General features: G+C 55.3%; 2 protein-coding genes across 2 annotated transcripts; one reads left to right on the top strand and one right to left on the bottom strand.

Annotated features, from left to right (window-relative positions):
• The first annotated feature begins 315 nt into the window (after positions 1-315).
• Positions 316-4,672, top strand: OAZ1 (ornithine decarboxylase antizyme 1). The gene is given in 6 exon segments (XM_074163585.1): positions 316-431; positions 2,826-2,883; positions 2,885-2,971; positions 3,091-3,263; positions 3,953-4,038; positions 4,153-4,672. Coding segments are annotated over 6 exon segments (651 nt in total). The 3' UTR covers positions 4,284-4,672.
• Positions 4,673-8,687: 4,015 nt separating this feature from the next.
• On the bottom strand, positions 8,688-12,133 carry PEAK3 (PEAK family member 3). Its single transcript, XM_074164014.1, has 4 exons — positions 12,027-12,133; positions 11,150-11,277; positions 10,258-10,907; positions 8,688-9,689 (listed from the first exon to the last, which is right to left on the bottom strand). Exons 1-4 carry the CDS (start codon positions 12,131-12,133, stop codon positions 8,688-8,690), a joined length of 1,887 nt encoding a protein of 628 aa, XP_074020115.1.
• Positions 12,134-12,672: the final 539 nt, after the last annotated feature.

The raw sequence follows: 12,672 nt of genomic DNA on the forward strand, positions 1-12,672 counted from the left end.
GCCCTTCTAACCAATGCTGAACCCCCTCACGCTGCCAGCCAATAGGAAAAGAGCTTGTCGTTCCGCCCCCGGCTCTCTCTTTAGCCAATGGAAAGAGAGTATTTCTAAGGAACAAACAAGCCGTTCGCCGGACGGGAGCCCTTTCCTGGTCGGGGGCGTGGCCTGCTCTGAGAGGCGTGGCCAAGGTGGGAGGCGTGGCCTAGGGAGGGTATATAAGGACCCACTGCTGCGGCGCTGCCATTTTGTGTAGCAGCGCCTGGAGAGCGGCCGGCGAGAGGCAGCGGAGGGTTTCGGGGTTCGGACCAGAGCGGCCGGATGGTGAAATCCTCCCTGCAGCGGATACTCAACAGTCACTGCTTCGCTAGAGAGAAAGAGGGGAATAAAAGCACCATCATGCCTGCTGTGCTGAGCCTCAGTACCGGACAGAGCAGGTGAGGGGCCGGGGCCTCCCTCAGCCTTCGCACCGCTGGGCGCTCGCCGCCTCCTCCCTTCCCTCAGGCCCGCCCTGGTCCTTCTCCTCCTCCTCGTCCCTCCGGGGCCGGTCGCCTCCCCCGTGACCGGGGAGGGGGAGGGGTGCTCCGTGGCGGGTGGGGGAGGGGCAGCCCGCGCCGCCGCCTCAGCGCTGGGCGCTGCGGCCTGGCCTCCTCCCCCGCAGAAAAAGGGGGAGGGGAGGAAAGGGGAAAAAAATAATCGAAAAAGGGTTTTTTTTGAACGCCTAAGGCGGCGCCTGCCCTCCCCCCGCCCAGGCCGGTGTGACTCGCCGCCGTGCCGGCCCACACGTTCCCCGACCCCGGGGGCGGAGGGGGGGGGGCCTGCCCGCCGGTGCCACCCCGCCCCGAGCCGCCTCACGGCCCGACTGCCTCCCGCCCTGTGCCACGTTAGCTGCCGTCCGCCGGCGGGGACAGCCGGAGTTGTCACAGCCCCGGGAGGAACAACGCGCACCGGGCCCTGAGGGGAGGCGGCGGGTCCCTCAGCCGCTCCCGAGCGAATTAAGGGGCTGAAAAGGTGCCTGGAGGCAGGGCCTGGAGGTGCTTTCTTCCCACCGGGAGGGGAAAAAACCAATCCCACAATTAGGCAAAGATCTCAAAGGATTGAAAGCTGTTATCCCCTTATGTAATGGTAGATATTCTTGAAAACTAATCGAGGGTACTGAGCCTAAAGTAGAACATTAAGAGTGTTAGAGCTGTTAGTTTAGAACTCAACCAAAAGATTAAACGATCACTAGAGATGCTGGGAAGAAAATATCTGAATCGGGGTGACTGGTGTAGGGTGATGGAAGGTTAGAACATCAGTCTGCCTTGTACAGAGGAAGCCATGGTTAGACCTTGTATGAGGATTGTGAAAAGACTCAGAATTTTTTTTAGAAAGGCATTTTTATACTTATTTTTCTTTCAAGAGGAGTGAGTGCACATAAACATCACTGTAAAATATATTCTCAGTTGCGAAATTTAGGTAGCCATTAGGCACTGCCTTCCATTGGGCAAAAGGTGTAATTGTATAAAGAATTTCCACTGCACACTTCTGAACAGGGTGCTTAAAGGCTCATTTTTAAGGGTAATTAGGGATGCATAGCTCTACAGTCATTCTGAGATAAGTATTTAATGCTAGTACTAAAGAAAAGTATCTCTTTCAAAGAGCCTAAAATAGTGGATTGAATACTCATTTAATTAAGAGCAGAATCTTAAATTTTTTTAATAAAACTTCGCAGTTGCTGTGCTTACTAATGTTCCAGCGTATAATATTTGACCTATACGGCCATTCGGTGCCTTTCTAATACGGATTATTCATCACAAGTCCTAAGCTCATTAAAAAAAAAAAAAAAAAAGAAAATGAAACTGGGGACGAACGAGTGCAAAATGGTGGATTATTTTGTACATGTTTATTCTGATTTGCAAATGGCTGCTGGCACTCACAGACAGGACGATTGTGAAAATTTCCCTAAGGGCCTCGATTGCTGCATCTGCTGAGATGACGCAACTCAAGAGTGAGCCTGCGGGTGAAGGATGGTGCAGAGGGAGGGGCCAGGCAGCACAGCCTTTGCTCTCCTACAGGAGAAGGCTTATTCGCTTCAACAGGCTTAGATGGATGGGGTGAAACTTCCCGTGCATACAAGAAATATCGTTTCGTATCTTCAGAGATATGAAACCCCCTTTAACCTTCTGAAGAGCTGAGCTTTGCCGAGGAGGGTAAAATCGCTCTGAGGAATTCACTAGAAAGGCTTGTAGGTTTTCAAATATCCAGGTGTGGTCCCTGGTGAGGTTGCTTCTGAGCATGGTGAAAACATTTGAGGTAGTGACGCCTGTGAGACTATTTAATGTCATTTTCTTGACCTTGAGCCAAGAGTGCTGGTGCAAAGGTCTAAGGTAATTAGAGTCATATATCACAGGGAAAAATGATTCCGAGCTTCCTGGGCCAGTACAATCCTGATAACTTAGGAGGACAAAGTGGGGGAGAAAATGGGATCTTCCATATGTGGTGGTGGAATGGTTCTTCTCATGAGATCAGGCCAACCGTGCTGCTGCCTTGGTGCAGAAGTATACCTTGCCGACTTCAAGCTGAGAACTTTCATCTCCAAGTTAGTCTTTCCCTCGAAATACTACAGTAGTAGCTTTCAGGGTACAAGGCAGTGTTCCCGTCCCTGGTGTGGAGCTTCCTTTGTCTTGCCACATCCCTGGGTTGCAGTGGGAGGAGGTCCCTTGGCCTAGGTTTGGGTTCTTTTTTCTTTTTCTTCAAAAACCTTGCCATTTGATCACTGTTTAAAACCTAGAATGCACAGGGCTTTGTCTCACACTGCCTGTTTGCCTCTGATTGTCATCCCTTTCTAGTTCCAGGGTTCCCTTCAATTGCTGTAGTAACCTGGGTCCGGGGCCTCGGTGGTGCTCCTGATGTCCCTCACCCACCCCTGAAGATCCCAGGTGGGCGAGGGAATAGTCAGAGGGATCACAATCTTTCAGCTAATTTATTTTATTCGGTGAGTATGAATAATAATAAGCAGCTTGCTGTGGTGAGCTTGAATGCGTTTCTTGCCTTGAGCCTATTAACGGGAGTTATCCCTTCTCCAAAATCAATTTGCACATATTATTGCTACAGGATAATCGGCTGAATGTAACAGAAGAACTAACATCTAATAACAGGACGAGAATTCTGAATGTCCAGTCAAGGCTTACAGATGCCAAACACATTAGTTGGAGAGCAGTGCTGAACAACAACAACCTCTACATAGAGATCCCCAGTGGTGCTCTGCCTGAAGGGAGCAAGGACAGGTACGTAGAATAAAGTACAGCCGGGGCTTATCTTGTTTCTGTTTTGAAGGCCCATGAGTAGGGTGGAATAACACTTTACTGCTGCTGATGTTTGCTTCCCTTGTGAAAGTAGAAGTCCAATTATGGTGCTTGATGCTCTCTCGTAAGAGGCTGCAGTTGAGTGATCCTGGTTTGAGGGCAGCTTCTACCTGTTTTGTCAGGCGGAACCACCCAAAACCTCTGTGATTCCAGGCCGTGTTCCCAGGTACTGGGTGGCTGCTGATATCCTCTGAAAACACCAGTCTGGTTCCGAGTCAGTCACTGCAGTTCTCCCTTCAGCTGCAACAGAAAAATTGCTCCAAATTAGCCCTATATTTCTTGAAATTTAATATTGTGTTTGTAATACTGAATTATTTGCTTTAATTCTAAATACAAATTTATATTTTACTTTTTATTGCCGCTTTAAGCTGTTACCCTGAAGAGATGACTCTGGAACTGCCCCGACCGTGTTTTCTGTGTTACTGAAGAATTAAATTTCTACCCTCAAGTTAAACCTAGGGCTCGGGAGTTCCCTGTTGGTGTTTCTCCAGCCCTGGCCTCTCACTTACACCGATGAATTCCTGTGCAGATGGGCTCACAGGGCCTCGCTGACTCTCTCCGAAGGAAGAGCTTGCTCATGTGCATTGACCACCTTACCTTTTCTCTTGTAGTTTTGCAGTTCTTCTAGAGTTTGCTGAAGAACAGCTTCGAGTTGATCACGTGTTCATTTGTTTCCACAAGAACAGAGATGATAGAGGTGGGTGTTCACTCATAGCCCTGGCTTTCAAGGTGGTTTTGGTGGATGCTTTAACTGTTGTTGCCGTATCGAATGGATGAAACCTATTTTTTGCCTTTTTTTTTTTTTTCCTAGCTGCATTGCTCCGTACTTTCAGCTTTTTGGGCTTTGAGATTGTGAGACCAGGGCATCCCCTTGTCCCCAAGAGACCAGATGCTTGCTTCATGGCCTATACGTTTGAGAGAGACTCATCAGAAGAAGAATAGATTGCAATGTTTGCCTCTTAGAGCTTTCTTGTTGTCTATAAAGATGATTCTGTAGAAATTTTGTCAACATCTATTACAGTATATATTATAACTCTGTACAAAACGTTGTGACCAACTGCTCTGGTGGTGAGATGTTGAAAATTTCAGACTCCACATCTTTTTCTGGATTTGTGCGCATGTTGTGGTTGTGCAAATAAATGCTCCCTCCAAATTAGCAGTATATTTCTTGAAGTTTAATATTGTGTTTGTGATACTGAAGTATTTGCTTTAATTCTAAATAAAAATTTATATTTTACTTTTTATTGCTGGTTTAAGCTGTTTAAGACTTGCACTCTGAAGAGGTGGCTCTGGAACTGCCCCGACCATTAAAGTTGCCAGTATGGAAAGGCCTTGGTCGTTCTTTGCTTGGCTGGAACTCAACGGCTACGATCTACTGGGACTTGAAATAATCTGGTGATCCTGAAAAGCCTGCTTTTAGGGAAACAATTAGCAGGTTTTCCATTTCTACTGGTAATTAGGACCACTGCATCTTGGTGTTTCATAGGATATTTCAGGGTGTGTGTTGGGAGGTCACAGATGAGATGCTGAGGAGCACGGCTCATGGATGCCTTGAGGTTCTGGTGTCTTCTATCAAATGTGCACTTTTGATACCTGAGATCTCGGTGTTAGTGGTCACAGTGGAGTCTGAGTGTGCTGACCACGCAGGATGGCTCGATGTGAGCTCTTTAGCTGTCATCTAGGAAGGCTGGTGGCACGTGTGTAGCTACACGCAGCCATTGAGGCCTGGTGGCCTCCAGAGCTTTCCTGGGGAGACAGGCTGGGCTCCACGTGTAAGGAGAAGGAGGTGTTGTCACACAGTACCTGTTGGTTGTTGGGACACTGATGGGAAAACGGCTGCTCGTGCAGTGCTGGAGTTAAACCTTGAGCTGAAGCTACTAGAGAAGTCTCCAAAGGACTACACGTGGGGGAAAAAGTTGAAATACTCTAAAGTATTTAACACTTGCAGCTTTAGAGGGTTGTTTGGGCTGATTTGAGCTGATTAATCTTGTGAATCCCTGGGATGGGCTATTTCACCCGGCTGTTACACCATGAGCCAGTGTCTATAGAAGCATGATGGTCTTCACAGGTGTGAGCTCCTCCAGGGGTGTGACATCCCCTGCCCTGAGCTTGGCTTTGGGAGCTCTGTACATTGTGGAGGTGAGGGGGCCTAAGGACCCACCCCCCCATGGGTCATTCCCAGGTGGCTGTTCTGGGCTCAGCAACACTGGGATCGCATGGAGTAATCCCTGAAACTCCTTGGAAGATGCGGCAGGGAGTGGATTCCGTAGTGGATGGCACCGTGTTCCCGGAGGGCCTGGTGTTAAATGAGCAGCATGGTGATGGGTGGGTGCTCTTGATGAACTGTTTAATTGGCTTCAGATATTTATATTGGCCTCTCACTGACCCTGCCCCAGCTCGGCCTGTGCTGACCCCTTGGGTCTCAGGGTACAGTGTCACCTCTGCTGGAACCAAGGATCTGACAGGACTCTCCTTCCTACAGGTCTCTTCCCAAGTTTTTTATTGTGGCTGTGTAATTGTCCTTTTCCTGTGGGATTTTCTTGGAAAGCCGTGAAGTTGCTGTTCTTGGTGTGCCCTGGGCATGACCCGGGAGAGGGTCTTCCTCCTTTACCCAACGAGCTGAACTTCATAAACTGGCTTTCTGGAGATATTCCTGTTTTCCTCTGCGATGCTGTCCCTGTGCGTGCTCTGCTTTCCACAGGGATGTGTGAGCGTGGAGGTGTTCGTGGTCCTGCCTTGAAGGCTGTGATCCCCTGTAGGCTCCTCACTGACCTTGGGTGCTCCTGGCAGGAGGAGAGGGGGTCACCCAAGGTGGAAATCAGAAATGAGGGTGTTCAGAGGTGCCACCCTGGGGCTGGGGTCTGGCAGAAGCGGGTTTTTTCCTTTGTTTTTCCAGGATGAGATGCTCGAGGTGGCTTTGGGTGAGCTGCCACCGTGCCACGGGCTTTACTGCCATCTTGTAGCCACACAGGATACTACAGGCAGGGTGATGGGGACAGCAGGGCTGGGGCTCACTCAGGACAACCCCTCTTAGGTGTTTTTTTGGCCCAAAAGCCCATACTGAAATTCAAACGACATTTTTGTGGACCAGCAGCACTTGGGTGGTGACCGTGTCAGGGTTTGTGTGGCCAGGGAGCTTGTTTGGTCCCCTCTTGCTTGTCCAGCCTCGACGGGGGGGTCACACTGCTGGGTGTGGGTGCTGCTCCAGGAGGGAACGGTCCCCCACTGTGCACAGAGGGGCTGTGGTCTCAGGTCTTCACCCCTGACGACGAGGCTGCTGCCTGCGGAACCCACCAACTGGGGGAACTGGGAGCGTGCTGCTCTGGAGTTTCATCTGGTAGGGGTCACAGATCTGGTTTACCAGTTTTTTTGGGGTTTCTTTTGAGCTCAGGGACTCCTGGGAGGAGCCATCCCTAATCCAGCTGTGCCGTGGGCTCTGGTGACTGCCTGGTGTGCCACTGCCCCCGTCCATGGGCACATCGGGGCTGCCCCACTGGGAGCTACGGGGAAGCCCAGGAATGTCCATCCTGCTGTGTGCATGGCTCTTGCTGCTGTCAGGTGATAGCTGCGAGTGGATTAATAAATACTTAATAATTAATTGAGTGCACCCTCAGCAAGTTTGCCAATGACACCAAGCTGGGTGGAGCGGTTGACATGCTGCAGGGAAGGGAGGCCATCCAGAGGGACCAGGACAGGCTGGAGAGGTCGGACCGTGTGAACCTCATGGAGTTCAACCAGGCCAAGTGCAAGGTCCTGCACCTGGGTTGGGGCAATAGCCAGCACAAGCCCAGGCTGGGCGGAGAATGGCTGGAGAGCAGCCCTGAGGAGAAGGACTTGGGGGTGTCGGTGGGTGAGAAGCTCCACACGCCCCTCAACGTGCGCTGGAGCCCAGAAACCCCCCGCACCCTGGGCTGCATCCCCAGCAGCGTGGCCAGCAGGGGGAGGGGGATTCTGCCCCTCTGCTCCGCTCTGGGGAGACACCCCCCAGTGCTGCCTCCAGCTCTGGGGCCACCAACAGCAGAAGGACATGGAGCTGTTGGAGCGGGGCCAGAGGAGGCCCTGGAGATGCTGGGAGGGCTGGAGCCCCTCTGCTGGGAGGACAGGCTGAGAGAGTTGGGGGGGTTCAGCCTGGAGAAGAGAAGGCTCCGGGGAGCTTCCAGGCCCTTCCAGTCCCTCAAGGGGCTCCAGGAAAGCTGGGGAGGGACTCTGGATCAGGGAGGGGAGCCACAGGAGGAGGGGGAAGGGTTTGACACTGAAAGAGGGGAGATTGAGATGAGATGTGGGGAAGAACTTCTTTGCTGTGAGGGTGGTGAGAGCCTGGCCCAGGTTGCCCCGAGAAGCTGTGGCTGCCCCATCCCTGGAGGGGTTCAAGGCCAGGTTGGAGGGGGCTTGGAGCAAGCTGGTCTGGTGGGAGGTGTCCCTGCCCAGGGCAGGGGGTGGCACTGGGTGGGCTTTAAGGTCCCTTCCCACCCAAACCATTCCATGATTCTAATAATAGTATGAATGACCTGAGCAGAGCCTTGCATGGCGCTTCACTGTGATGGTCACCCCATAGCAGGGTTTGGGGACCAGATCCTGCCTGGTGCTGTGTGTTTCACACCAGCAGCAGATGCAATGGCCCTGCTTTGGTGCAGGCAGAGGTGGACCCTGCAAGCCCCATCCCTGGGCACAACAACCCTAAACTGACCCAAGCGATTTAGAGACGCCGTCGGGGCTGTTGTGGCTCATCACAGCCGGGCAGAGGAGTTTGGGTTGTGTTTCTCCCTGGATGCATCGCTGGGGTGTGTGACGCTGTCAAAGAAGCACATAAAGGACCGGTATTTAAGAGGCTCAGCTCTGGGTTTTATTGAAGCTGTGTGGCTGCTGTATTTCCCCCTTTAAAATGTCACTTATACTTGTGACTGTGCCACAAACTGTTTCTAAAGAGCGCCGGCTGTACGGGGTGTTGTATTTCTCCTTTGGTGGCGGTGTGTTGCGGTGAGATGTCACGTGTGGCTTTCCACTACTTACCCGGGATAATCAGCCACTAAAATTGGTGCTTGATCCTGTGGCTTCCACCCAGCCGTCTTTCCTGAGGTGCTCTGACAAACCGGACTCATGGTATCAAACAAAAATCATCCAAGGGTGTGAAAACACACCCCGCGTTGTGGGAGCCACGGGTGGGATTTTGGTTCCAGCTTCATCCTTCACCCCCAGGGTGGGGAGGCGGGTTCGGGTTTGCAAATGGAGTTCTCCCAGCCAGGACCAGCTTAGGCTCCCTGTGAGCTGGTCCAGGATTTGGCTATGTCCTCATGGGCTCTTGGCTTGGAGGAGACCTTTTGGGTAGGCTGAACTTCAGCTTGGCCTTCAGTGGGTGTAGAGAGCCTGGGTGACCTGGTAGAGTGTGTGTTCGGTGACCTCCTTGAAGTACTGGCAGCACAACCACTCCTCGAGGCCGGGGCTCCCCGCTGCCCCAGCTGAATTCTCAGCAAACTTCAGGAGCAGCAGAGCCCTCTTCACCTCCACCCAGCTCCGGAGTAGGGCGAGGGTCTTCTTGCTCCTGGCGAAGAGCTCCTGACGAGGCCCCCAGAGCAGGACCTGCAGGATGCTCCTTGCCTGCTCGATGGAGACCCTCTTGCAGGGATCTCTGTGGAGAAGCAGCGTGGCCAGACGCTTGAGTCCCGTGGAATAGATGGACAGGGAGGGGATTTCAGGAAGTCTATTGCTTCCGAACCCCAAGGCGTTCTCCAGAGAGATGTCCACATGCAAGATCTGATAGATCAGCATGCCTACGTTCAGCTCGTCTGCCACCGGGGAGGGTGGTGCAGCAAGCCCCTTGGTCCAGTCCTGCTCTTGGCTGGTAGAACATGGTCTTCGCTTGTCTTTAACCTTGAAGAAACTGCTGATGAGCAGCCTTGGAAGTGACAACCCCAGGGATGGCTCCTTGCCTTGCTGGCTCTGGGGAGGACACGGGCACTGCACCAGCAGCAGGTTCTCAGGGCAGAGGTCCCCCTGCCCCACATTCTGCACCCGGAGGTGCTCCAGCCCCATGCACACCTGCAGGAGGAGGAGACAAGCCAGGCGTTCGTAGTGCCCGGGGCTGGTCCGGTGCAAACCGTGGGATCCCTTCACAAAGCCTGCCAGGGTCTGGTAGGGAACCTCAGGAGAAATGAGGACCTGCAGGACAGGGCAGGTGGCAAGACGGGCTGGCTGCTCTTCGGAAGGGGACTGACTCTGCTCCTCAGGGCTTCCTGGGAGCACCAGCTCCCACGGGAGGCGGTCGGTGAAGCGGCCGATCAGGCGCTGGATGCTGCAGTGGACCCCAAGGGAGCTCTGCACCCCCAGGCTGGTGCAGCACAGTTTGGGGACCTGCAAGGAGACACAGGGCACGGCCAGCTGGGTGAGGATGGAGCCATGGTGTGCCTCGTCCTGAGTCGGGCCACCTCCTCAGCTCAAGGCCACCAGCCCTGGTCTGACCCATGCAGGGCGCTGGTCTCCCTCCACACCCTCTGAGCCCACTGGCACCCACCAGATTGGTTTTGAGCAAGAAATGGAAAAGTAAGGGGGGAGTGAAACCCCCAAGCTGCTTTGATGGGTCTCATCCTTGCACTGCCTGAGGAACCAGCTCTGCTTCAGCCTCTACTTTGTGTCCGCTGGCCCCTCAAAACCACTTGCTGGGTCATCTTCCCAAGCGGTGCTGTTCTTGACATGTTCTTTGGACCCATGGGACCTGTCGCCCTCGCCCCCCCCCCCCCCCCCCCGTGCCCGCAGCGCCCTCCTGTTCCACCAATGCAGAAGTAGGTGCAAAAAGGGGAAGCACCTGCGTGACGGGGGTCAGTGGAAAACCCAACGCTCCCGGTCCATATTTGCCCCCCTGTGCCGCAGGAACCGGCTCCCTCTGCACCACCCGGGGCATTTCCCCCAGTTCCCCGCTTACCTTGGCTGCCAACACCAGCTGGTTTTGCTCAAAAATGAAGCCCACCTTGAAGTACCAGGCGTCCCCGCTTTGGAGGCACGGCTCCCGCTGCAGGATGCTGAGCCCTGCCCAGCCCTTCCCGGCCAGCTCTGCCTCCAGCCGCTGCTGCCGCTCCTCCGACCCCAGGAGCTTCTCCTGGAGGCGAGCCGAGAACCGGGCCAGGGTGGCCGCTTGGCACCCCAACACCACCCCGCACACCCCGGCCGGGCTCTCCAGGACCTGCCCCAGCTCCCCGTCCGCCGTCCCGAATGTCACCTCCGCCGGGCTGGGTGATGGGCTGCTGCGGGCCACTGGTTCCCCCAGGCTTTGGGACTTGGTCAAGAGCTTCTTGGGTCCCCAGGAGGGTCTGTCCCGGGGGGGGATGGAGCTGGGAGCCCCCTCCTCATGTGGCGGATGGGGGGGTGGGATGCTGTAGAGGGTGCTGCCAGCCCATGGTGTGGGGTCACCCCGAAAGTGTTGGGATTGCCCCTGCTCCGGGAGGGACTCTGCTCGCTGGAGCTGCTTTTTTGGCAACGGGGGAGGCAGGGGGTCCCAGCTGGGCTCAGACGGTGATCTCCTGGCTCCTTCCCCTCGGCTGGCCTTGCGGGGGACGAGGTGGGCCCGCAGCTCTCCTGGGGAGGGACAGGAACAGAGATGGCAGGACTGAGACTTCCCTGAGGTGGGTGGGGAATAAAGTGGGAGATGGAGCAGGACGGGGGTACAAACACGTCGTTATTTGCCCCACTGGGTATTTCCAGCACCAGAGCCGTGCCCAACGCCAGCCAGGGAGGTGATGGGGGGACATCAGTGGGGGCTGTCCCTGCCACTGGGGGGGCTGACCCCAGGAGGGCAGCGGGGCTGGGGAGTCACTCACCCACGTTGCTGTAGATGAGGGCTGAGTTGGGGGGCCGAGGCGGGTGGCCCCCTGGGGTGTCCGGCATGGGGGCGGGTGGTCCGGGGGCTTCCAGGTCCAGGCTGACACAGCGGGCACGCACGACAGCCCTGCACGGAACCAGGAGTCAGCTCTCACCCCCCCGGGGGGGTTCTGGTGCCTTCCGGTGCCGGTTCAGGGGAAGAATAAGGAGAAAGGGGAAGCGGTGGCCTGGGGAGCCCTGGCTGTGTGGTTTGGGGGTAAAAACCAGGGAATTTGCTGGCCCGGTGACTCCACTTCCTGCACTGGGGGGGTGCTGGGGGTACTACAGAGGGGTGGGGGCTGCCTTGGGGGCTTCACATGCGCTGGTGCCCACCCGCATGGGTGCAGGGGGGAGGGTGTACACCCGGGGTCACGTCCCTGCGGTCCCTGTCGGGGGGGATGCCAGGAGGACACGACGGTAGGGGATGAGAGTTGGAAAAGCCTTCGGCACCCCCGGCCCGGGTCTGGGGGGGGGACCGACAGGAAAGGGGGTGTTGGTGGGGAGGGACAAGCTGGGAGCAGAGCAGCAGGACGGAGCCGGCCCCAGCCCCGGCCGGGGTTTCACTTCCCCGTCCTGGCCAGGCTCAGTGCAAACCTGCAGCGCTGACCCCGCCGCCGCAAGCGGTACCGAAACCAGGGTGGCTTGCTTTAAAAACTCCGGTTTCTGCTGGGGACATCACTCGCTGTCCCCCTTTTTTACCCAGCTCGGCTCCCGTTACCCCCCAGGAACTGGGGATTATCACCCTGCCTCTTGCCACGATGCAAAGCATCGGGCTTTGCCAGGGGATGCTGCTGGGAAGCTTCTTTTCTGGGCTCTATTTGCAGAATTATTTGTTACCTCTGAGTTTTCCCCGGCAGCGGTGGGGGTCTGGGGGGCTCCAGCTCCATCTCCCGGCTTGGCAGCGGCTCCCGTTCCCCGGCCCAGGCTCCCCCGGCACTGGCCATGGCGTTGCCGGGAACGGCCTTGCCCAACTCCTTGCAACCCCGCTGCCCGGAGGATGTGCTTTCAAAATCTGCTGCTTGCAAGTCTAAAGGAAGCCGGAGGTTTGGCCTCGCTCCCCGCTGCCCACGGGGGCTCCCACCCCAGCCACAGTAATTGCATCCCCTTGGGTGCTACCTGCTGCAAGGGGTTTGCCCCCCCCCCCCCGCCCCCCCTGCCCCCGAGCTGCTCGTGGGGGCTCCGCTCTCCTCCCGGGCTGCTTTCTGGGTGGCAGCTGTATGGAAGGCGGGGGGGGGGGATTTCCTTGGTAAACCCCTCCAAACCACGTAATTAATTCTCTCTCCAGATTGTGTTACTCTAGATGGATGGGAGAGGTGAAACTTTTTTTTTGTTTGTTTGTTTTCTTCAATGTTTTTTTTGCTGGGCTTTCCTGCAGCCGTTGCACACGAGGAGCCCAGTCGTTAGAAAAACACTTCTTTCTTTCTCCCAGAGCTTTATAGAGACCGTGAAGCGACCCGACTCAGCTGCTGGAAAAAAATATATC

Source organism: Numenius arquata, chromosome 25, assembly GCF_964106895.1.
Source record: "Numenius arquata chromosome 25, bNumArq3.hap1.1, whole genome shotgun sequence".
NCBI classification, from domain to species: domain Eukaryota; kingdom Metazoa; phylum Chordata; class Aves; order Charadriiformes; family Scolopacidae; genus Numenius; species Numenius arquata.